General features: G+C 36.5%; 1 protein-coding gene across 1 annotated transcript in view; it reads right to left on the bottom strand.

The window, feature by feature from the left end:
• The window catches only part of LARP1B (La ribonucleoprotein 1B), a 123,231-nt gene extending 100,802 nt beyond the window's left edge, over positions 1 to 22,429 (bottom strand). Inside the window, exons 1-8 of the mRNA XM_052654583.1 lie at positions 21,925 to 22,429; positions 12,370 to 12,428; positions 11,938 to 11,997; positions 9,775 to 9,952; positions 8,452 to 8,592; positions 4,844 to 4,981; positions 4,457 to 4,622; positions 892 to 1,036 (exon numbers count right to left, since the gene is read on the bottom strand). Coding sequence (XP_052510543.1) covers positions 892 to 1,036; positions 4,457 to 4,622; positions 4,844 to 4,981; positions 8,452 to 8,592; positions 9,775 to 9,952; positions 11,938 to 11,997; positions 12,370 to 12,428; positions 21,925 to 22,429 — 1,392 coding nt within the window. The remainder of the gene's footprint in view (positions 1 to 891; positions 1,037 to 4,456; positions 4,623 to 4,843; positions 4,982 to 8,451; positions 8,593 to 9,774; positions 9,953 to 11,937; positions 11,998 to 12,369; positions 12,429 to 21,924) is intronic.
• Positions 22,430 to 22,644: the final 215 nt, after the last annotated feature.

Below are 22,644 nucleotides of genomic sequence, written 5' to 3' on the forward strand. Positions count from 1 at the left end.
GACTATGGATGAGGAAAGAGATTGGCTACACAGGTGGCACAAGTGTGTAAGACTGCCAAAATTCAGAAAACTATATAGGAAAAAGGGCAAATATTATGTATATATGTAGGGAATGGAAAACCAAAAATGCTGAAACCATTTCTACAACAAAACAGACAAGAGATTTAATAAAAGCTTTAAGAACACATCTGGAATAACTATTTTAAACTAGCCCTTGGTATACAGGAAAATTTCTCAAAATTTTAATGATGAGAATACAATCTCTATAGCAACCTAAATACTAAAGGACCAAGAATACCCAAGAATGTTTAAGTTTGTTTTGGGGTTCAACCCAACCAAGAAGGATCAAATTAAAAACAGGTGGAAACATCAGTAATCCTTTGAGGGGTTTCCAAGGTTAGACATTTATTTGGATTTTATAAAATGGCAAAAGAGCCTTGAGATACAGTAAGAGTCTTAGGTTACTGCGCTGTGCTTAGTCACTCAGTTGTGTCCACCTCTGCGATCCTATAGGCTATAGCTCCTCTGTCCATGGGGATTCTCCAAGCAAGAATACTGGAGTGGGTTGCCATGCCCTCCTCCAGGGGATCTTTTCAATCCAGGGATCCAACCTAGGTCTCCCGCATTCCAGGCGGATTGTTTACCATCTGAGCCACCAGAGAAGCCCAAGAATACTGGAGTGGGTAGCCTACCGCTTCTCCAGGGAATGTTCCAAATCCAGGAATTGAACCAGGGTCTCCAGCATTGCAGGCCAATTCTTTACCAGCTCTGTTACCAGGGAAGAATGTTTTTGCTTTTTTCTTAAAATTACTTAATAGATTTATTTTTTATAGCAGCTTTAGGTTCACAGCATAACTGAAAGTACAGACTGTTCTGTATATGAATAATTACCTCCAAAATGAGATTAAGGTTTGTAGTGAGAGCCTGAACACGGTGGAAACCAGCAATCAGGGAAATAGGCAAGAAACCTTGCTCGTCCATCTTTCTCCTAAGAAAGAAATCCCGTTCCAAATTTTCTATACTGAAGTAATACTCACTGAAAAGAAAAAGAAATAAATATAAATTTCATCAATTTATTCAATTGGAAATTAAAACGTCTATTGCTTAAGGTATCAACTGCTATAAAACTATTTTGATTTATTGTAACATTATACACATTTACTGTAACATAGGGTAAATATAAATAGCTGTAAAACCCTACTGTTAGTAAATTCTCTTATACAAATAGAAAGAAATTTAGAATACTATCTTCTCAAAAACTAACTTCTACTTAGATCAGCTTTACCTACGCATAAACAATTAAAGAGTGTTATTCTTTAAAAAAAAGCTCAATAATTAACTTTCTAGTGAGTCAATTAAGTGAAAATTTCATTTCAAACCCATATTAACCATATGTAAAATAGACAACCAACGGGAATTTGCTCTGTGGCTCAGGAAACTCAAACTGGGGCTCTGTATCAATCCAGAGGGGGTGGAATGGGGCAGGAGACAGGTTCAAAAGGGAAGGGTTATATGTATACCTATGGCTGATTCACGTTGAGGTTTGACAGAAAACAACACAATTCTGTAAAGCAATTATCCTTCAATAAAAAAAAAAATTTTTTTTTAAGTCACATTAACTTGCTTCATTTAAACAGTAAATAACAAAGTTAAACATGTCAACAGACTGCCTTCCAACTTTTTCCCATCACTGAGAATAATGGTATATTAGAAGCAGTTTTTATCAAGTTTACAGAGTAGATTAGTTTGCTGTGTTTTCTAAGCTGGTAGGGTAATGACATTGTTTAATATATCCAAACTCTAGCATACAGCACAATGTTTAGTAACAGCTGAGTGAATACACGGACACAGATGCACACACCCAATTTTATATTTGAATGATTCAAGACCCTCAACCTCCCCTTTGAGAGGGAGAACTATAAAAGACCTTAAAAGTGAACAGAACATAGCTAAATAAAGAACATCTATAACACCATGAAGTACAAACATAGGCGAAAAACTATAGAAGCAAACTTTCACACCTTAATTGTCTCTCTAGGAAAGTAGAGAGGGAGATATAAATGAACAAGCTGTGGGATCAACAAGTTCCAACATATAAAGATAATATGAAGAATACATATAATAATGGCATTTCAGAAACACTTGTTTAGATTACAGCTTGCATATTTTTAAAAATGAAAACAAGATTCTAGAGAAACAAAACGAGGATAAACGGGGGGAAATGTAGAAAAGAATAATACAAAAGAAATACATGACATCAAATGATATGGCTTACAGTTTAACAATCCGACACTATATCCAAATCACAAAGCAAGTTTTCAAAGGGTGGCAACTGGGTGACTAAAGATACCCTTGAAGTATTTAGGTCAAATTGTTAATTTTGAAGAAATAATTACCTATAAATGAAAGCTGGCTTTGAGCTACCTTTCACTGCATGGGAAAAAAAATCTCATTTTAGAAATGTAAATACCCAAGTTGTATTTTTACTCTGATATTTTCCAACTATCAAAGTGCAAAGCTCCCTTAGATCAGTGAAATACAACTAACATCTCAGTAATACTAGGTAAATCATTTACTCTCCTTAAACACTGAAGAAAATTTTTTTAAAAATCTAAGTCTTGAAGAAATTTCTTGAAGAAACATTCTGATTTTTGTTACACCTCAAAAGCCCTTTTCACAGTGCCTGACATGTGGTGGGCACATAATACGTATGTTTAAATTTGAAAATTTTCAGACATTAAGACATCTAGCCTCTTCAAAAATATTTAGCATAATATGCCACAAGTACAAGAAGTTTTTCAGGAACTTCTCAAAGACAAAAATCTAAACACTAATGAATGAATAAGCCTGTATATGTATGAGAAACCTTAAAGATACAAAGGCAAAAAGCATGACTCCTCAAATCTAGATGTGCACTAATCAGAGAATGATTAACAGTAAACAGCCATTCTAAACTTGGCGCTCTAGTACCTGTCAAAAACTCTGCTGCTAAACAATGACAAGAAAAGAAGTCTTGCCTGGTGCTGTGTCTAACATTTTGTCCACTGTCCTAGGGGACATTATCATGTCCTACCTGAGCTCTGGATTCTACACTGCATGGTCAGAAATTTCGTCAACACTGAAGTAGCTGTTCTCCTCCCTCACCTGTATGAGCACATTGGAAGGCCAGTTACCCTGACATGGAGTTGCCTGTTCACTGTCAGGTCTCAGAAGGGACCTGGTAGCAAGAGTTACCAAGACAAACAAACGAACAAACAAAAAGGAATAATAATTTGAAGTTGATAGCCACATGCCAGGCACTTTCTGCCCATAAAAAGGCCCTTTTCTTCAGTGTTTTCATCAACTGTAACAAAAGAAGCAAGAAAAAAATAAACAAGTTGCTTCATATTGTAAGCCAATCAAATCCATCATGATGGCATCCAAGGAAGATGGCTAGTTGATGCTGATGAAAAAATTATTTTCTGGTAATGGGCCAAGGTTCATTTTCTTTTTTAAAATAAAGGTAGATATTTTAAAGCTGCTATGTCCTTTCAAAAATAGCCTTTACCTTCCCTTTATAAGAATTTTAAGTTGAAATTTTAGCAAATTAGATATGCATATGCAAATCATTATATAAACATGCAAAACATCCTACACAATACTAATACACAGAGGGTTTTTTTTCTTGCTTAAAGATAATAGAACAAACAATATTCTAATATCAACTTCAATATTCAGAAAGCAACTACTATAAAAAGTCTGAACTAAAAAGATTAAATAGTCTCCTTTTAATATGTCACAGAAAACTTAAAAGTTAAAAAACAATCAGAATTCTGAAATCAATTGTGAAGAAAGTCAGAAGACAGCAACCATTTTTTTGCCATTGATGTTCATCTGCAAATTTTAATATATACATTTATTTGCAAATTAGCTAAATTTCACTTGTTCAATTTTAAATATATACACTCGTTTTCTCAGTGGCTCAGATGGTTAAGAATCTGTCTGCAATGCAGGAGACCCAGGTTCGATCCCTGGGTTAGGAAGATCCCCTGGAGAAGGTAACAGCAACCCACTCCAGTATTCTTGCCTGGAGAAGCCCATGGACAGAGGAGCCTGGCAGACAATAGTCCATGGAATCACAAAGAGTCCGACACAACTGAGCAACTAACACTTTTACTTTTTAAATTTTTATATTTAATCATTCACATTATGCTTTTTTCACTAATGTCCTTGTAAGCAGAGAAATATCTCAGTAGAGAAAGCGGGAGTCATATAAACAACAACATGAACCAATATAAATTTTCTAAAATACTTTATATACTTTACTAATATTTCCTAGAAATAAAATATAAAAGACTATTAAAATCCTCTAATTTTACTAATAAACAGCTTATAAAAATGTGTTACATTCATTATTAATGATGTTAAAGTTTGGCATTATAACAGATTTTCCTACCCCATCTGTTCAGTGACTTACATTTGGCGCTTAATATACTCTTTGAGCACTGCTTCTTCCACAGGATACACCTGCACACCTGTACCGTCATCATAGTAATACATCATATTGGCATTAAGCTCTGTTTGAAATGGTTGATCAGTCCTTTCATCATGTTCTCGATAACCATATGAATAATCAAAGTTCACTTGAAGTAGCAAAGAAAGAAAAATGATCACAGATTGAAAAAAAAAAAGTTACTATAAAGAAAAATTCAAAGTGAAGTTTCTCAAGGGTTAACAAATACAAAACCATCTTTATTATCAGACAAAAATCAGTTGAAACACTATATGGTATAGTGGGAAGAACAGAGGATCTGTACATTTTTCAACGTTCATCTAAGTTAATAAAACAAAAATCATGTCTTACATCGAGGATTTCCTCTGCCCCGGCCTCTTCCTCGTCCTCGGCCTCGTCCTCTAAAGGAGCCTCGGATATTACCACCCTCACTTCTCACACTGGAAACTTCATCTTGATCATCTCTCTTTTCTCTTTCACGCCTCCAACCTTTTTTAAAATAAAAATATTTTTATATATTCCAGTTTGCAACTATGATTAACATCTTATAAAAATGTGGTAACCACCCCACCCCACTTTGTAACCAGTTATTAGTAACTGGTCATTCTTCAGAAAGATAGAAACTGAAGAGATTACATAGTAGTTTGTCAAAATCTCTGCCATAAAAGGGACATCTTATGTTGTTGTTCAGTCACTAAGTCATGTCTGACTCTTTCCAACCCTATGAACTGCAGCACATCAGGCTTCCATCACTATCTCCGTGAGTTTCCTCAAACTCATGTCCATTGAGTCAGTGATGCCCTCCAACCATCTCATACTCTGATATAATAATAATATCTTATTAGAAGATATTCTAATAAGTAAAATAACATACTACAAAGATAATGACATCCTTTCCTAAAATTGTACTGTTAAAAATTCAGGAAGTTCCAAGGTAACTGAGTTTTATACAATACAAAACTCCAAAAGAAAAAAAAAGAAAAGACAACTTGTTTTCACCCTAACAACTTATTTTGAGAAATATGAATTTTGAAGGAAACGATATTTCTATTTAAGTAAAAGACTTCTTTCTTTTTTTAAGAAAAAAGGAAATGAAAACAGAAAAACTGAGAGAAGATATCAGAAGCACAATACACAAATTATATCCAGCATATATACAGAGCTCACAAATGTATCTCATGCACACGCACATTCTCACACATGCAGTGACTTAGATGGAAAAAACCATTAAAAGATTGGAAGGGCAAACAAGGAAATGTAAAGAGACAATAAAAAAAGATGCTCAGTGTCACTGGCCTTGAGAAATGCAAGTTAAGACAATCAAAGAGTATTTTCTAATCTGTACCAGTGTGAAAAATATTTTAAGGTCCTATAATATCAAACATTGACCAAGATAGAGAAATAGAACTTTTGTATAATGCCAGAGTGAAAACAAATACATTTCAATTTTGAAAAACTGAAACAATGAAATAAATGTAAAGGTTTGTATACCCTAGAGACCAGGGTTTTTCACCCATGGCATTACTGACATTTTTGAATCAGATAACTTTCTAGTGTGGGGGCCGTCCTGGGTACTGTAGGATATCTTCGTGTTATTCTTCGTTTCTACTCACTAAATACCAGTAGCAAGATTTATAATTTTATATAAGTCATATTTTGTGGACAATTGAGTAAATATAACTATTAACTAGATTTTAGATGATATAAGGGAATTAGTGTTGATTTTCTTGGATGCTGCATTTTCTTGGGACATCAGTGCTCAAGTGTCACAATATCTGCAAGTTACTTTCAGACGATTCAGCAGATGAATTAAAGATAGCCAAATTACTAAATCTAGATGGTGATTAGACAGGTATTCGCTGTACAATGCTTTCATAGGACAACATGCCTTAAAAATTATTAGACTCAGTAGAAGGGGCTTCCCTGGTGGATCAGTAAAAAATGCACTGGCCAGTGTAGGGGACACAGGTTTGACCACCAGTTCAGTATAAGTTTCTGCATGCTGTGGAGCAGCTAAGCCTATGCACCACCACTACTGAGCCTGCGCTCTAGAGCCCATGATCCAAGTCAAGAGAAGTCACTGCAATGAGAAGCCCATGCACCACAACTATAGAGAACTACCCCCCCACCACAACTAAAGTAAACTCACGCAATCAAGATTCAGCACAGTCGAAATTAAATTAAATATTTTTAAAATAAAAAAAAATAAAAAGATTTCAGTAGAAAACTACAAAACTAAATCAGGGAATTCCCTGATGGTCCAGTAGTTAGGCCTCTGCACTTTCACTGCCAAGGGCACAGGTTCAATCTCTGGTCAGTGAACTAAGATCATGTTGTGTGGTACACCAAATATATGTATGTATGTATGTGTGTGTGTATCTGTGTAAGTGTATATATATGTGTGTGTGTTTATATATACATACACACATTTACCATACCACCTAGCAATCCCCTCCTAGATGTTTACGGGAAACAAAGACATATGCCCACAGAAAAGCTTGTATACAAATGTTGATGGCAGCATTAGTCATAACAGCCAAAAACTAGAAACATGCCAAATATCCATGAACAGATGAATGGATAAAGGAGTATATCCATTCAACAGAAAACTGTTATGCAATAAAGAGGTAGAAATTACTGATATATGGAACAATACTGATGAATGTGAAAATCATTACGCTGAGCAAAAAAAAATACAAGAGGATATAATTTATATTGTATAGTTAAACTTATTCTGAAAAGGTAAATAAAATCTGACACAAAGTAAACTTAGACTTGACAGTAATTTCAGTGTAGTTTCTTTGATTATTAGTTCAGTAAAGTTGACTTTTTAAAGGATCCAGAAACAAACATATGAGGCTCCCAAGAGCCAACTCTGGGACAATTTGAGCATTAAAATTAAACAATCATGGTAATGATTTCAACCGCTGAAAATATAAGATGACTTTAGTCCACACCAATAATAACAGGGAGTTGTTTCTTACAGTGGAATGCCAATAAGAAATGCTGCAATAGCTAAATTAGCATTTGTAGCCATCGTGGTTAATACCTCAGTCATGTAAGAATAAAAATCATCAGTGGAAACTAAAGTGAAAGTGAAAGTGAAGTTGCTCAGTCGTGTCCGACTCTTTGCGACCCCGTGGACTGTAGCACACCATGCTCCTCTGTCCATGGGATTTTCCAGGCAAGAGTACTGGTGTGGGTTGCCATTTCCTTCTCCAGAGGATCTTCCCGACCCAGGGATTGAACCTAGGTCTCCCACATTGTAAGCAAGACGCTTTACCTTCTGAGCCACCAGGGAAGTATGAAAAAATGGGTATTCTCACATTCTCAAAGTCTCTGACCACAAATTACATATTAATCACCAAGGGAAAAAAGAGTATCTTTATCATAAAGAAACCTGGAGTACCTCATCTTAACCAAGTGCTCAAAGTAAGTATCACCAATAATAAGATACACCAATATTATATGTATTTTCAAGTTACACACTTGAAAGAAAATCATTTAACCTTTACAGTATTCTTGCCAAAAACTCATAACCCAATCATGAGGCAACATCAGAAAACATAACCCAATCATGAGGAAACATCAGAAAACCGCAAGTGAGGTACGGCACAGACACATAACTGTCCTATGTCTTTCAGAAAAAGATCATCATGAAAAAACAAAAGTAGAACTATCTCAAACTAACAGAGATGAAAGAGAAGACAAGTAAAAGCAACGTGTGATCACAGATTAGATTCTGGGAAAGACAGAAAAACTGCAAAGGGCATTACTGAGAAATTCTATCTGTGGACAGACAGACTGTGTTACTGTTCTTATGATATAGACTCTTTAACTCTGAGTAAGGGGCACAATATCTTCAACTTACTCTCAAATACTTTATATTGTATACATGGTTATTACAACAATGAGCATTAAGGCTAAATTAGTCATTTTTCTCTTAAAATGTTACTTACTTTGTGTGTCATTTCTCCTATTGTTATGTGATGATTTATTTGCTTCAGGTTGACATCTTGAGCTATTCCGGGACCCTGGTCTTTCTTGACTCTCTGGTCTTACATCTTCTAAGTGCAGTGGTACCCATCTGTGCTTATTAGCTTGAAGAAAACAAAATAAAATCATTTAAGGGCAATGTACAATTTTCATTAAAGCTTTGCAACTGTGAAAGGACTCTAAATTTTAATTAAGTAAACGGAAACTGCAAAGTTTTTAAAGCTCAAGTTAAAAGACAATGATAGAATATAACTGGAATTCTTTTGCTTTTAAGTGAAATGCATACTCTTCCATTTAATTCTGACAAAGAAGTTATAAAAAAATATTAAGTACACACACTACTTTCATCTAATACTTGATACTTAGGCTTCAGAACAGGGTACACCTGAAAATTATTTGAATATTGATTCAAAACACTTTTAGTTTAAAATAACTGCCTCAAATTTTAGTTTATCCAGTATAACTACTAATGAGCTTTTTCAAAATGAAGTTTAACTGCAAATCTAACTTCATTTGATAAATCTTTGTATTTTCCTAAGTTCTTCAGAGATATAAGCAATTTGACATTTCTTGTTGACTAAATGATAGTGTAATTAATAGCTGTAGTACAGTGAAATCTTTACCAATTCATGGATTGCACAGTTAAGGTTTCAAAATGTTCAGATTTCTGCCCAATACAATTTTCAATTAAAACAAAAAGATTCATGGGAAAAGGAAAAACTACCAAATTAATTAAGAGAATATTAGTGTATTAATTTCCTACAAATATGGCAAACTATGGACAGATAAGGCAAAGGGAATACGAAAGAATCTAAAAGTTCTCTAAAGTCTATACTCTAAATTCTAATGAGTATCAGTGAGATTCTTTGAGGATAAATAAGCCCTCGTTTTAGGTTTCCCGGGTGATAAAGAATCCACCTGCCAGTGTAGGAGACACAAAAGATGGAGGTTTGATACCTGGGTTGGGAACATTACCTGGGTTGAGAAGGAAATAGCAACCCACTCTAGTATTCTTGCCTGAGAAATCTCATGGACAGAGGAGCCTGGCAGGCTACATTCCACGGGGTCACAAAAGAGTCAGACACAACTTAGTGACTAACAACAAATTGCTTGTTTTAAAGATAAACGTGTGCTCTGTGTGTGCTTGTGCACTCAGTCACTCAGTTGTGAAGAAATCCAAACTACTCACTGGTGACTACCAGCAATCAACTGATTAAATAAGATTCTTCATTACTACAGCTCTCTTTAAATACTTAAAATCAAAATGAAGGTATAAACAAACTAACCTCTTTTTCGTTGATTGCTTAACTGAGCCTCATCCTCACTGACATTTTCACCAGGACCATCTAATTTTGTTTCCCGGTTTTCTTTGCTTTCATTGTTAACACTTCTCTTTTCAACCTTGTCTTCTCTTTCTTTTCTATTTTGTGGCTTCTTATTTCCTTGACTGATGACACTCTGACACTGCAAAAGGTTTTACAGAGTTAAATTTTCATGAACATTTTCTCTAACATATTCCCAAATTTGTGGTAATACCTTACCTACATATCGTAAAACAAATGACAACTTTTATCAAAAATAAAAAACTACAAAAGACACTGTTAAGAGAAAAGTCAAGTGAAAGACAAGGAGAAAACAGTTACTAAGTATCTGATAAAAGGACTTGTATCCAAGATATATAATGAACTCTAAAATGCAGCAACAAGGAAACAATTAAAAAGTGGGCAAGGGTTAAACAGACGTTTCATCAAAAAGATATACTGATGGCAAATGTACATGAACATGTACTTGACATCAATAGAAAAGTGCAAAGTAAAACTACAATGTGATACCATCACACACCTACAGTAAGACTGACCACGTCAAGTATTAGGGAGAATATAGAGCAATTAGAATTCTCATACACTACTGGTGGAATAAAAAGTTTGGTAATTTAAAATTTTAAATAGCTACCATAAAATCCACCTATTCTACTCCCAAGAAAAATAAAGGCATATATCCTTGCAAATTGTGTACACAAATGTTTATATAGTAGCTTTATTCCTAACAGTCAAAAAACTGGAATCAACACAAACGTTCACCAGTAGGTGAATGGACAGTATTATATCCATCAATTGACTACTACTCAATAAATAAGAACAAACTACTCATACATATAACATAAATAAAACTCAAAATAATTAAGCTAAATGAAAGCCAGGGGCAAAAAAATATACATGCTGTATAACTCCACTTACATAAAACTGTAGTAAATACATTGTATATCAACTATACTCCAATAAAAAATTCTTTTTAAACTGGAGAAAGGGCAAATTAACTAAGTACAGCTTATCAGTGGTTGGGATAATGGTGTGGAGAGGGACATAACAGGGAAGAATTACAAATCAAGCTCATTATCCTGTTTGTGGAGAAAGTTTTACAGGTCAAAGGATATCAGACTGTACCCTTCATATACAGTTTATTATGTTGTTTATTCATCAATTAAATTGTTTCATATATATTAAACTATACTCCGATATTACTGCACAAAATACAAATAACAAAATGTACAGTGTCAAATGAAACCATGGAACCAGATGACTATATACACTACTTCTTTAAAAAGAAAATCCTCTTTATTATTATTTTTTTTTATTTGGCTATGGATCCAACATGTGGGATCTTAGTTCCCCAACCAAGGATTGAACCCATGCCCCTGCCAGTGGAAGCATGGTCTTAACACCCAGACAGCTAGGGAAGGAACTAAAAAGCTTTTTGATAGACTATTTCAGAATATCTTTTTAGAACTTCTTTCATAGTTAAATTAGAAATCAATTTACTAAGACTTCCCTGGTGGTCCAGTGGTTAAGAATCACCCGCCAATGCAGAGGGCATGGGTTTAATTCCTGGTCCGGGAAGATTCCTCAGGCCTGGGGTCAACTAAGCCTGTGCACCACAACTGCTGTGCCTATGCTCTACCCCTGCTCACCATAACTAGAGAAAGCCCAAGAGCAGCATAAAGATCCAACACAGTCATAAATAAATAAAGCAAACATAAAAATCTAAAACTGTTTTAAAAAATCCATATACTGAACATCTTTTGATATGTTATACATATAATATGTATGTGTATATAAAGACTTAATACTTCAACACATTGGAAAAATTTTACTCAAACGTATATAAAATAAATTTTGAAATACAAAATGGGCTTCAATTAGACATTACATTAAAAAATACTCTATTTGTAGGCATAACATGAAGTTGACATCCCAGTATACCCCAACCTCTCCAAATATATGGTCCTGAGAATACAACCAGAAGAAGGCAACAGGATGAAAGAAATCAAAGTATTTGAAAAATGAGTACTTTATCAATGTGATTCTCTAAATTTGAAGTAAAATAAAGTTGGCATGTGAAATGAGAATACTTTCCCTTTATTAAAAAAAAGGTTTTAAAAGAATACTCACTTCAGTGTTCACTAATTCACTTGGTGTTGGCCAGTTTGCCATATCGCTGAAATCACTAGCCTAAGAAGTAATAAAAGAAGTGTTATACAAATTAGGAATTTTTTAAATAGAAAAAGATTTTTCTAAAAGTAAATGTAACTTTTAAAATCATCTACATTCATCGATATGTAGGCATTTGCCAAATTAATCCAAAACTTTCTCCCAACAACAGAACCCAGAAAGAACGCTTTGGTCTTATAATCCAGCTCCTGGCACGATTAACAACTTTGACTAAACTGATAGATGCAGGATAACATATGCATATGGAGATCTGGAAAAAGCTACAATTCTCTAGTATATTAACATCAAACATTAATGACAGAAGAGAAAAATACACAGTAATCTGAGGAGCTCCTTTCAGAATAGTCAAAAATTATTTATTGTCAAGTATACCTTATTGGATTTCTTTGTCTTGAGTTTTCCTGCTTTTATAATTTTGGGGGAACTGAGCTCTAAAAAAAAACAAAACAAAGAACTGTTTTTTATAACTGTATCACTTAAAATATTTGACAAAATAACAATTAAACCAATTTCAGTAAGTCAATGTAGTCATTATTTTCAACAAAATGCAAAGTTCTAAGACTCAAATTCCTAACAAGAAATCAACCACATTTCAAACATGGACTGAAAGTGGTCTTCAGTGTTCAAATAAAGAAGAAGAAAATATTAACAGCTTACTGAACTGACAGAACCAGTCCTTTCACTATCAGGTGTAACATGGAAAAATTAGAAATATAACACATTTTTGTAAAGTTGGTGAATCAATTCCCAATGGGATGTATTTTTCTATATACATTATATATGTTGTTGCTGTTTAATTGCTAAGTAGTGTCTGACTCTCCAACCCCATGGGCTGTAGCCCTCCAGAGCCCTCCTCTGTCCATGTGGTTTCCCAGGCAAGAAAAATGGAATGGGTTACCATATTTCCTTCTCCAGGGGATCTTCCCAACCAAGGGATCAAACCCATATCTCCTGCATTGGCAGGTGGATTCTTCACCACTGAGCCACCAGGGAAGCCATATATTATATATATTATGCATATATTTGTATATATAAATATATTCACATACATCAAGAAGCATCCAGAAAATAAGTCAGAAGACTTCAATTTGTCTTTGGAAAAACCAAAATAGCTTATCTCTAGAATCAAGCCATAAAAAATAAAACAGATGTCTGTAAAAGCATGTGTAAGACTATCACAGTATCATCACCTGTCCCTATCTTGAATCAGAACACAATGAAGGTTAATAATAGTCTCCAAATGAAGCTTTAAAATGTCTTTTTCTCTAGCACGATGATTATCTAGTTAAACATGCCCTAAAGTAAATATTAAAGTCGAATAAACAGAAAACACAATAATTTAGTAAACAATGAACCCCATAAATCATGGCAATGACCAATTCCGAGTAAAATAAAATGATTTCTGAGTTAAAACCAGAAAAATTCAAATAAGATATTATGAAAGGAAGCTGGATGAAGGATGACGACATCCCCAGGGATGGGCACACAAGGAGTGTGAATATTGTAGAAATTATATTTCTAAAGCAGATAGTGAGTACATGGCTATTTGCTCTACACTTCCTTATACTTTAGGGACACAAGTAAATGTGTAAGTAAATGTCAGTCGCTCCATCATGTTCCACTCTTTGTAACCCCATAGGCTGGTAGGCTGCAGACCATGGGGTCGCTAAGAGTCGGAAACGGGTGAGCGACTTCCCTTTCACTTTTCACTTTCATGCATTGGAGAAGGAAATGGCAACTCACTCCAGTGTTCTTGCCTGGAGAATCCCAGGGACGGAGGAGCCTGGTGGGCTGCTGTCTATGGGGTCGCACAGTGTTGGACACGACTGAAGCGAGCAGCAGGCTGTAGCTCACCAGGCTCTTCTGTCCATGGAATTCTCCAAGCAAGGGTAGCCATTCCCTTCTCCAGGGAATCTTCCCAACCCAGGGATCAAACCTGGGTCCCCTGCACTGCAGGCAGATTCTTTACCATCTGAGCCACCAGGGAAGCATATTGTGTAGTCACTAAATCGTGTTCGACTGTTTGCGACCCACGGACTGCAGCTAATCAGGCTCCTCTGTTCATGGGATTTTCCCAGGCAAGAATACTGGAGTTTGTTGTCATTGAGGAGCTTTCCAACCCAGGGATCCAACCGGCATACCCTACATTGGCAGGAGGATTCTTTACCGTTGAACCACAAGACTATTATTAACCTAATGAGCAATTCACTCTCAGGTCCAACTATCCTATTTCAACAATTTTCCACCACAATTATGAACTCAAAATTTTTCAGTAGCAAACACAGTACAGTTTCATTTTTAATATGACTACTTAGCACTGTTTCGAAAACCCTGGCAATTTTCAGCTTATCAATTATTTCATAACAAAAAATTCACAATTGTGCTTCCATTTATAAATAAATTCCCCTTCTCCAACTTGCTTCACCTCTTCTTAAAAAGTCTACAGAAACTACTACAGGGAAATGTATACATCATGCAAATATGCATAAGGATAAATACTTCATTAAGAAAAATGAGATGCAGAAAAAAATACGATGGACGGGTAGGACAAAAAGGGAGGCAGGAAAAAAATCGAACAAAAACAGTATTTGTCAAATATTATCTGGAATTTGACTAAGGTATATTCTATAAACAGCACATGTATTTTATGAAAGTTACACAGTGTCAAACATTTGAAAGACTTTTCCCTCAGCCAAGTAAAAACACATTCTAAAATATTGCTAAGTCAAGTAAATTATTGCCTGGTGGTTACAAAACACAGCCTTACACAAACTGTTTGATGTAATGGGAAGTAGTTAGGGGTAGGCCACAAAAGTGAGTTTTATTACAAATCAAGAAGACATTAATAATCACAAAATTAAGGTCAGAAATTTAAAAATTATTCTGACCACATAAACTTTTAAACTTCAGTATTAAATGACAAGTTATTTACAAACAAAAATATTTGAATGTAAGTTAATAATCATTTTGATTTAAAAATCAACACGGTGCCATACCCTACACAGACACTGATTATAACCTCTGGCTAAAAGAAGTTGGGGAGGTAACCCAATACTGTAAATCAACTATACTTCAAAAAAAAAAAAAAAGTTGGAGGTAACTCCCTGGCGATTCAGTGGTTAGCACACAGTTCTCTAACTGCCAGAGGCCCGAGTTCAAACCGTGATTTGGGAACAAAAGATTCCGCAAGCCATGCAGGGCAGCCAGGAAGGAAGAATCTTGATCTTTATTTCTTCACACATTTAAAAATAAAAGGAAGAGAGATTTTTACTTCAACCAATTATTTTGTTTAAATTTTAATCTCTCAACTTTAACTCTTCCTCAGGTAATATATGAGAAAATAGGCCACATTTAACTCTGTGCCCTCTATAATTCTGACATTTTATTGACAAGAGTATCTTTAAGTACACATTGTAATTTGGATATATAGTTTACCAATATGGTAATTTATTTTCATCAAAAGATATTTGACAAACTATGCTGGCCACTGTGGTTGGATACTCTGGGATAGGAAAGAGGGATTTCTTAATACTGGTTACCAAGTGGCACTTATAGTTAATTTACTTTTTTAAAAGGAAGACTGTCCTGGAACATTCCTGTTCCCAAGTCACAATTGTTTCCACAGAAACAATGTTTCCTGATTAATGAGTTTAGGAAAAGAACTGACTTGCAAAGCTAGCACCTTTCCCCTCTTTCCTTTGGGAGCTAGCTGTCCACAAAAAGTAATAAGCATTCTGGTCTGTTCCTTCATGCTATCAACCACACAGGGTAGACTACCCAACAGAGGCAGAAAGGGAACACGCAGTTGTGCAACGCCAACTGTGAATACATTTGTCTAATTCCCAAATTCAACATAAGGAAGTCCTTTGTGCTGCTCTCTTAGACCACCTCATCAACCCACTCTTTTTTCAGTTAAAAGAACGACATGAGCTTTAAAAAAACAAATCTGAATCAAAGATAAACACGATTCAAAAACGAAATAGCAGTGGCCAAACATGAAATGGCACTAAGAAATTTAAGTGAAAACAATTTTCACCTATTATTCTGACAAAAAAGAAAATGCCAAGCGTTGGGAAGCCTGTATAAATGGACATTTCTCTCATGCTGTTGGAATGAATATGAAGTAGTAGAATCTTTCAAGGATAATCTGTCATTTAAAATGTATATACTATTTTTGGAATGTCCTGCCAATCCAGTAGTTAGGACTCTGCTCTCACTACCAAGGGCCTGGGTTCAATCTCTGGTGGGGGAACTAAATAAAACCCCCAAGCCACATGGCAAAATAGTAATACTACTACTAATATATATATATATATATATATATATATATATATATATATATATCCTTTTAAAAGATAAGCAACAAGGACCTACTGTATAGCACTGGGAACTGTACTCAATGTTTTATGATAACCTATATGAAAAAATAATCTGAAAAAGAAAGAATATACATTCTGAATCACTTTGAGGTACACCTGAAACTAACACAACACTGTAAATCAACTGGAATCCAATAAAGTTTTTAAAAATTAAATTAATAAAATGCATACACATTTTAATGAAAAAATTCCATTTCTTAGAAATTATCTGAGAATCAAGACAAGATACAAAGATGTCTGTATAAAATTTTCATTGTAGGGATTTCTGGCAGGCTAGTGGTTAAGACTCCATGCTTTCACTGCAGGGGACGTGGGTTCAACTGGTCTGGAAACTAAGATCCTGCTTACCGAGCAGCACAGCCAAAAAAATATGTTCATTGTAGCAGGTAAAGGGCTTCCTAGGTGGCTCAGTGGTAAAGAATCTGGCTGCCAATGCAAGAGACACAGGAAACACAGGTTTGATCCATGGGTTGGAAGATCCACCAGACTTCATTAAAACAAATAACCTCTAGGAAGTTCCCTAGATAACTGTATTTAAATAGACATCCTCTAGGGAGGTCCCTGGTAGCCTATAGTTAGGATTTATGGCTTTCACTGCCGTCACTGCTCTAGAAAACTGTTCCAGAGATCTCACAAGCTGTGTGACATAGCCAAAAAATAAATATGTAACTCCTATATTCAACAATATAGTAGTTATAGTATTGGTACATTTATAAAAAATTATGCAAAACTTAAGAAATAAGACAAATCTGTATGTATTAATACACCAGATTCTACATATAATTTTATACACACATATAGAACATGTAAAATAAGACCAAGAAAATATTTTCATATTCCCATGTTCCAAACAAAATGGAGGAAGCTGTTCTCCCAGTATGTCATTAGATAAAAATCTAAGACTGAAAAAGAAAGCCAACCTAAAAATTTAGAAATACAGAAACTTTAATTAAAAATTTTCAGACAGAGGAAGCCTAAGAAATTTAAGCTCCAATATATATATATACATACAGTGTATATATATATATACACACACACACACACATATATATATGTGTATATACATATGTATATATATCTAACATATACACACACATATATACATACATGTCTCCAAGTATATATGTATATATAAACAAGTACGTGATCTTCATATATCCATTTTTCAATTATTGGTGAGCCAAAATACAACTTTGAGTATTACTGTAATATCTTAATCTATAAGGAAACAATTCCTGATAAGAAAACAATTCATTTGAAAAGCTTGGATAGTGAGAACAAAAAAATTCAACATGATAGGTGATTTTATTCTAATTTTCATGACTATAATCTTTAGTAAAGTTTTAATTAAGAAAAGGCATTGACAGTTATCAATCATTAATCACATGGTTTTATTATATTTAAGGGAGAAATGTCATCAAATGCCATTTTATTATAGTAAATGAGTACCTTAAAAAAATATGTAAAAAAGCCTACTTACTTCTCAGACTCTAAAATTGAGACTCAATCTGTAGTCACTTTAGAGAACAACCTGTCAACAAATACACTGTGACCTAACAATTCCACATAGCTATCCTAGAGTAAATTAGACAGTATATAAGAGAAATGCATAAAGATGTTTGAAACAACCAGGACGTTGATTAATGGGAAAATGGCTAAACTGACCACATCAGTTATAACTGACCACTTCTCTGCAATTTTTTAAAGTTTAGACTAAAAAGCATCAACTTTATCACAGGAAAAAAATTTTATAAAAAGTATGTAGATGGTAGTTAACTAAATATATGATGATCATTTTGCAATGTTGTTTAGTTGCTAATTTGTGTCCAACTCTTTTGCAACCCCATGGACCATAGCTTGACAGGCAGCTTTGTCCATGGGATTTTCCAGGCAAGAATACTGGAGTAGGTTGCCTTTTCCTTCTCTGCAGCATGCTAAGTCGCTTCAGTCGTGTCCAACTCTGTGGGACCCCATGGACTGTAGCACACCAGGCTCCTCTGTCCATGAGATTCTCCAGGCAAGAACACTGCAGTGGGTTGCCATTTCCTTCTCCAGGGTATCTTCCCTACCCAGGGATCGAACCTGTGCCTCTGAAGTCTCCTGCACTGGAGGCAGGTTCTTTACCACTAGCATCATCTTGATTTTCTTGACCCAGGGATCGAACCCGCATCCCCTGCATTGGCAGGTGGATTCTTTACCACTAAGTCACCAGGGAAGTCCACAATATGTATATGCAAATCTGAATCACACACCTGAAACTACTGTTAATATAATTTAAAAACTCACTGTAAAGAAAAATAAAAGGATCCGGTAAAATTTTAATTTGAGAAAAGTCTAAATGCACATACAAAACACTGTATTTGGAAATAATTTCACAGAAAGGTCTGAAAGGATATTCAATAAACTGGTAACGTGACTATTTTTCTTTTTGAAGGGAACAGCAAATTTCTGTGTTTATAAAAACATTTATGTATAATTTATATAATTTAAGTAAAAGGTTATTAGATTTACAGTAAGCTTATTTGAGGTTTCTGGGAAACACACTTGGAGAAAAGGTTGATGGGGTCAAGAAGACTAAAGATGAAAAAGAAAAAAATAATTTTTTGTATTGTGACCCAACCTCTCAGCATGAAGGATAGTTCCCCAACCAGGGATTGAACCAGGCCCTCTGCAGTGAAAGAGCCAAATCCTAACCACTAGGTCACCAGGCAAGCCCCCAAATCAATATTTTTGTGAGTAAAAATTAAATTTAGAAAGCTGGTTTTTAATATGCAAAATATAACCATGGGTACAAGGTAAGTGACTCATAAATCCCATACTGTAACTTTAGTAAAGGTCTTCAAAATAAGTAAAATGCTTTAAACATGGATCGAGGAACAATTCTTTCTAGTCTCCTGACAAGAATCTAAGACCACAATGATACTATTCTAGTACCATTGGGCTGGGCTTTGGCTGAAAAGAGTTTCTTATCTGGATTACCAGAAACACCAATACACAAGCCAGAACCATTCCCAAAGTGAAGGAAAGTGTGTCACAGGGCTGAAGAATTCCTCACTTGCAATTCAGTTAGAACTCCAGGTTCTAACAAAAAAATCATGACTACAAGTCCAGAAATACTTTGCTACATTTCCTATGTTTCTATCTCTGGTAGTAAACTTTCTGGCAAAAATTTTATGGATGGAATTCTGGTACTTTATTAAGTGAATGACAGTAAATCCTGGTTTGGCTAGGAAAAATGTAAGTTTAATTCTGATATTATAGCATAATTAATATCCTCTTTCCCTCTCATGAATCTCTTGGTTTATAGGATAAATCACATAGGCTTCCAACGAAAAAGATTATTGTACTAATTTAACACTCCCCTAAGTTTGCACCTATTCTGGACTCTGAACCATAATCATTATTCTTGAAGTTGCAAATTTACTTAGGAAAATAGAAAGCTGGCAGATTTAGGTTACAGAAGGCCCTTTGGTATTAAGAAATGAAAGAAAATATATCCACTTCATTCATTTTCAAGGCCCAGAAATCTTGCCGAAAGTCAACTAGCTAGATAGTAGCTAGTCGGGTCTAGAACGCAAATTGTACAGTTCTACTCCACAAACTCTTATCTAAGTTACCTAGACAGAGTTTTTCAATTTTGAATAGAAGTTGCATAGAAGTACAGAGTCAGTGTTGAGGATAGACTATGAAGTTACTACAGCACTCTAAGTATAAAGAACAGTATTCCTGCAGGTACCGAATAGATTCCAAGAACAGAAATGTTGCCTACAGAGAAACATCAGCAAAATTAAAGTCCCTATGAACCACACCTGGTTCATCAGCAGATGCTTAATCTGCAACAAACAAAGATTAAGGTCCCTAATGAAGGCACCTGCAGGCTAATTATATTAAACTGTTAAATATTTTAGCAAGGTAATCTCCAATTAAAATTTGAGTCTTAAAACCTGTCAAATTAATTGTAAAATCAAGGTTTTTTTTTTTGGTAGATCACTGACTATAATGTATAATATGTGTAAGTCTCAAAGTAGGGAGGTGAGACAGACATTAAGATTCACTAAAGTTTTCGAATTAAGACTTTTGTTCTCTTCACTTAGTAACAGTGGTAAACAAATAGAGCTTTGCAGCTAGGAGAGAATGGTGGCAAGTTTAAATTCAGAGAAAAAATTCTGAGTAGATTTTTTTGTGTTAAGGTTTATCAAATGATAATTTAAAGACCATTAAACCTCTGATGTAAAATAACTGTTTAAAGTTATACTTTAAACTATTTGTTTAAAGTTCTGCAGCATTAAAAAATGATTACTACTGTGCAAACCAACTAACACTTATCTCCCTCTATTGGAGTTCCTTAGAAGAAATGTTACTATAGCTGCAATATGTCTATAACTATCACCTTATATTTGACCATTCCTTAGTCTCATTTGATCCTCACAACCCTGTAAACACGCTTGAATTGTCCCTGTTTCACTGTTAACCTTTAAGAAAAGCAAACACTTGTAAGTAAACAGCTGTAATTTCTATATGAGAAGTTTAACTCACTACAACTTAATTAGACAGCAAAACTAGTTTGTCTTAGTTTTATTTGGGATATCTATTTAACTTAAAAAAAACCTGAAGTTGTTATAACCAAAATAAATCTCTAGGGAACACAGGGCATTGGTCAGCATTAAATTCAGTGGCACAATCTTACCTCCTCTAGGAAGGACAGGTAACTGAATGTTTGTTGTTATATAGTCGCTAAGTTGTATCCGACTCTTTGCGACCCATGGACTGCAGCCAATCAGGCTCCTCTGTCCATGAGATTTCCCAGGCAAGAATACTGGAGTGGGTTGTCATTTCCTTCTCCAGGGGATCTTTCCGGCCCAGGGATCCAACAAGCATACCCTACATTGGCAGAAGGATTCTTTACCGCTGAACCATAAGACTACTATGACTACTATTCACCTAATGAGCAATTCACTCTCTGGTCAACTACCCTATTTCAACAATTTTCCACCACAATTATGAACTCAAAACTTTTTACTAACAACTGCAGTATAGTGTCTCATTTTTAATATGACTTAGCACCGTTTTGAAAACCCTGACAATTTTCAGCTTATCAATTATTTCATAATAAAAAATTCACAACCGCGCTTCCATTTATAAATAAATCCCCCGTCCGACTTGCTTCACCTCTTCTCAAAAAGTCTACAGAAACTTCTGTAGGATGAACTGAACATCTACCTCAAGTCAGCTTTCCCAAGTCACTACCACGTGGGGGCAAGACAAAACTGAGGCAGTGCCAGCGGAGTGGCTCAGCTCCATCGCTCCCGCCGTGCCCCCACTAGTCAAGGAGAACCCGAGGTCCCACCTCTTCCTGTCGCTCCCTTCCCAGATGTCCATTTATGTAAATAGGCAGAATGAATGACACCTTGGAACGAAACACCTCCGACTGACAGGGCAAGGAGCCCTGCCCCTGCCCCTGCCCCTCCCCCAGCCCCGCGGAGCCTTGGTCGCCACGAGTCGCCCCTGCACACACCCTCCCGGTGCCCACCGCAGAGGACCCACAGACCTGCCTCCAAGGTTTCCAGTGGGAGCAACGGCAGAGGCCCCGTCCCAGCGGGGGACAGGTGCTGAGGAGGCTTTCTGGTCCAGGGATTCTCCTTCGGCGGCGGCGGCGGCGGCTGCAGCTTTTCCTCAGAGCTGGCCGCTGCCTCCTCCTCCCGGGCGTTCTCGGCCGGCGGGTCCCGCGGCAGCGGTCGCGGCGGCTCCCCGCCAAAGGGGCCCCCTGGCCCGCGCGCCTTGTGCGCCAGGTGCAGCGCCAGGGGCTTCACAGGCACCGCCGCCTGAGGCACGCTGTGTCCCAGCACCGGCGCCGGCGACGGCTCACCCCGCGCCCCCGCGATGGTGGCGGTCGCGGCCCTCTCTTCCCTCGCCGCCTCCTTGCCCTCCCGTTCGAGCGGGGCTAGCTGCTCGGCCTGCCGGCTCGCCGCGGCCGCCAGCGACTCCCTCTCAGCTCCTGCCGCGGGAGGCTCCTCCCGAGGGTGAGCGGCGGGCACTGGAACGCGAGCAGACATGGTCCCCCTGCCCCAGCCGCCCCAGCCAGGGGGGGCCCGGGGCAAGGGAGCCCGGCTGCCCGTCGCTCCGCCGGGACACCGACTGGCTCTGGCCTGAGGAAGAGAACCCGAGAACCCGGCCGCCGTCGCCACGGCCGCCCGCGTCGGGTGAGGAGGCCGTGCAGCTCTCGGCGTGCCGCCCCTCCCCGCGTCGAACGGGGCGCTAACCGCCCGTC

Source organism: Budorcas taxicolor, chromosome 17 (assembly GCF_023091745.1).
Source record: "Budorcas taxicolor isolate Tak-1 chromosome 17, Takin1.1, whole genome shotgun sequence".
In the NCBI taxonomy this organism is placed as follows: domain Eukaryota; kingdom Metazoa; phylum Chordata; class Mammalia; order Artiodactyla; family Bovidae; genus Budorcas; species Budorcas taxicolor.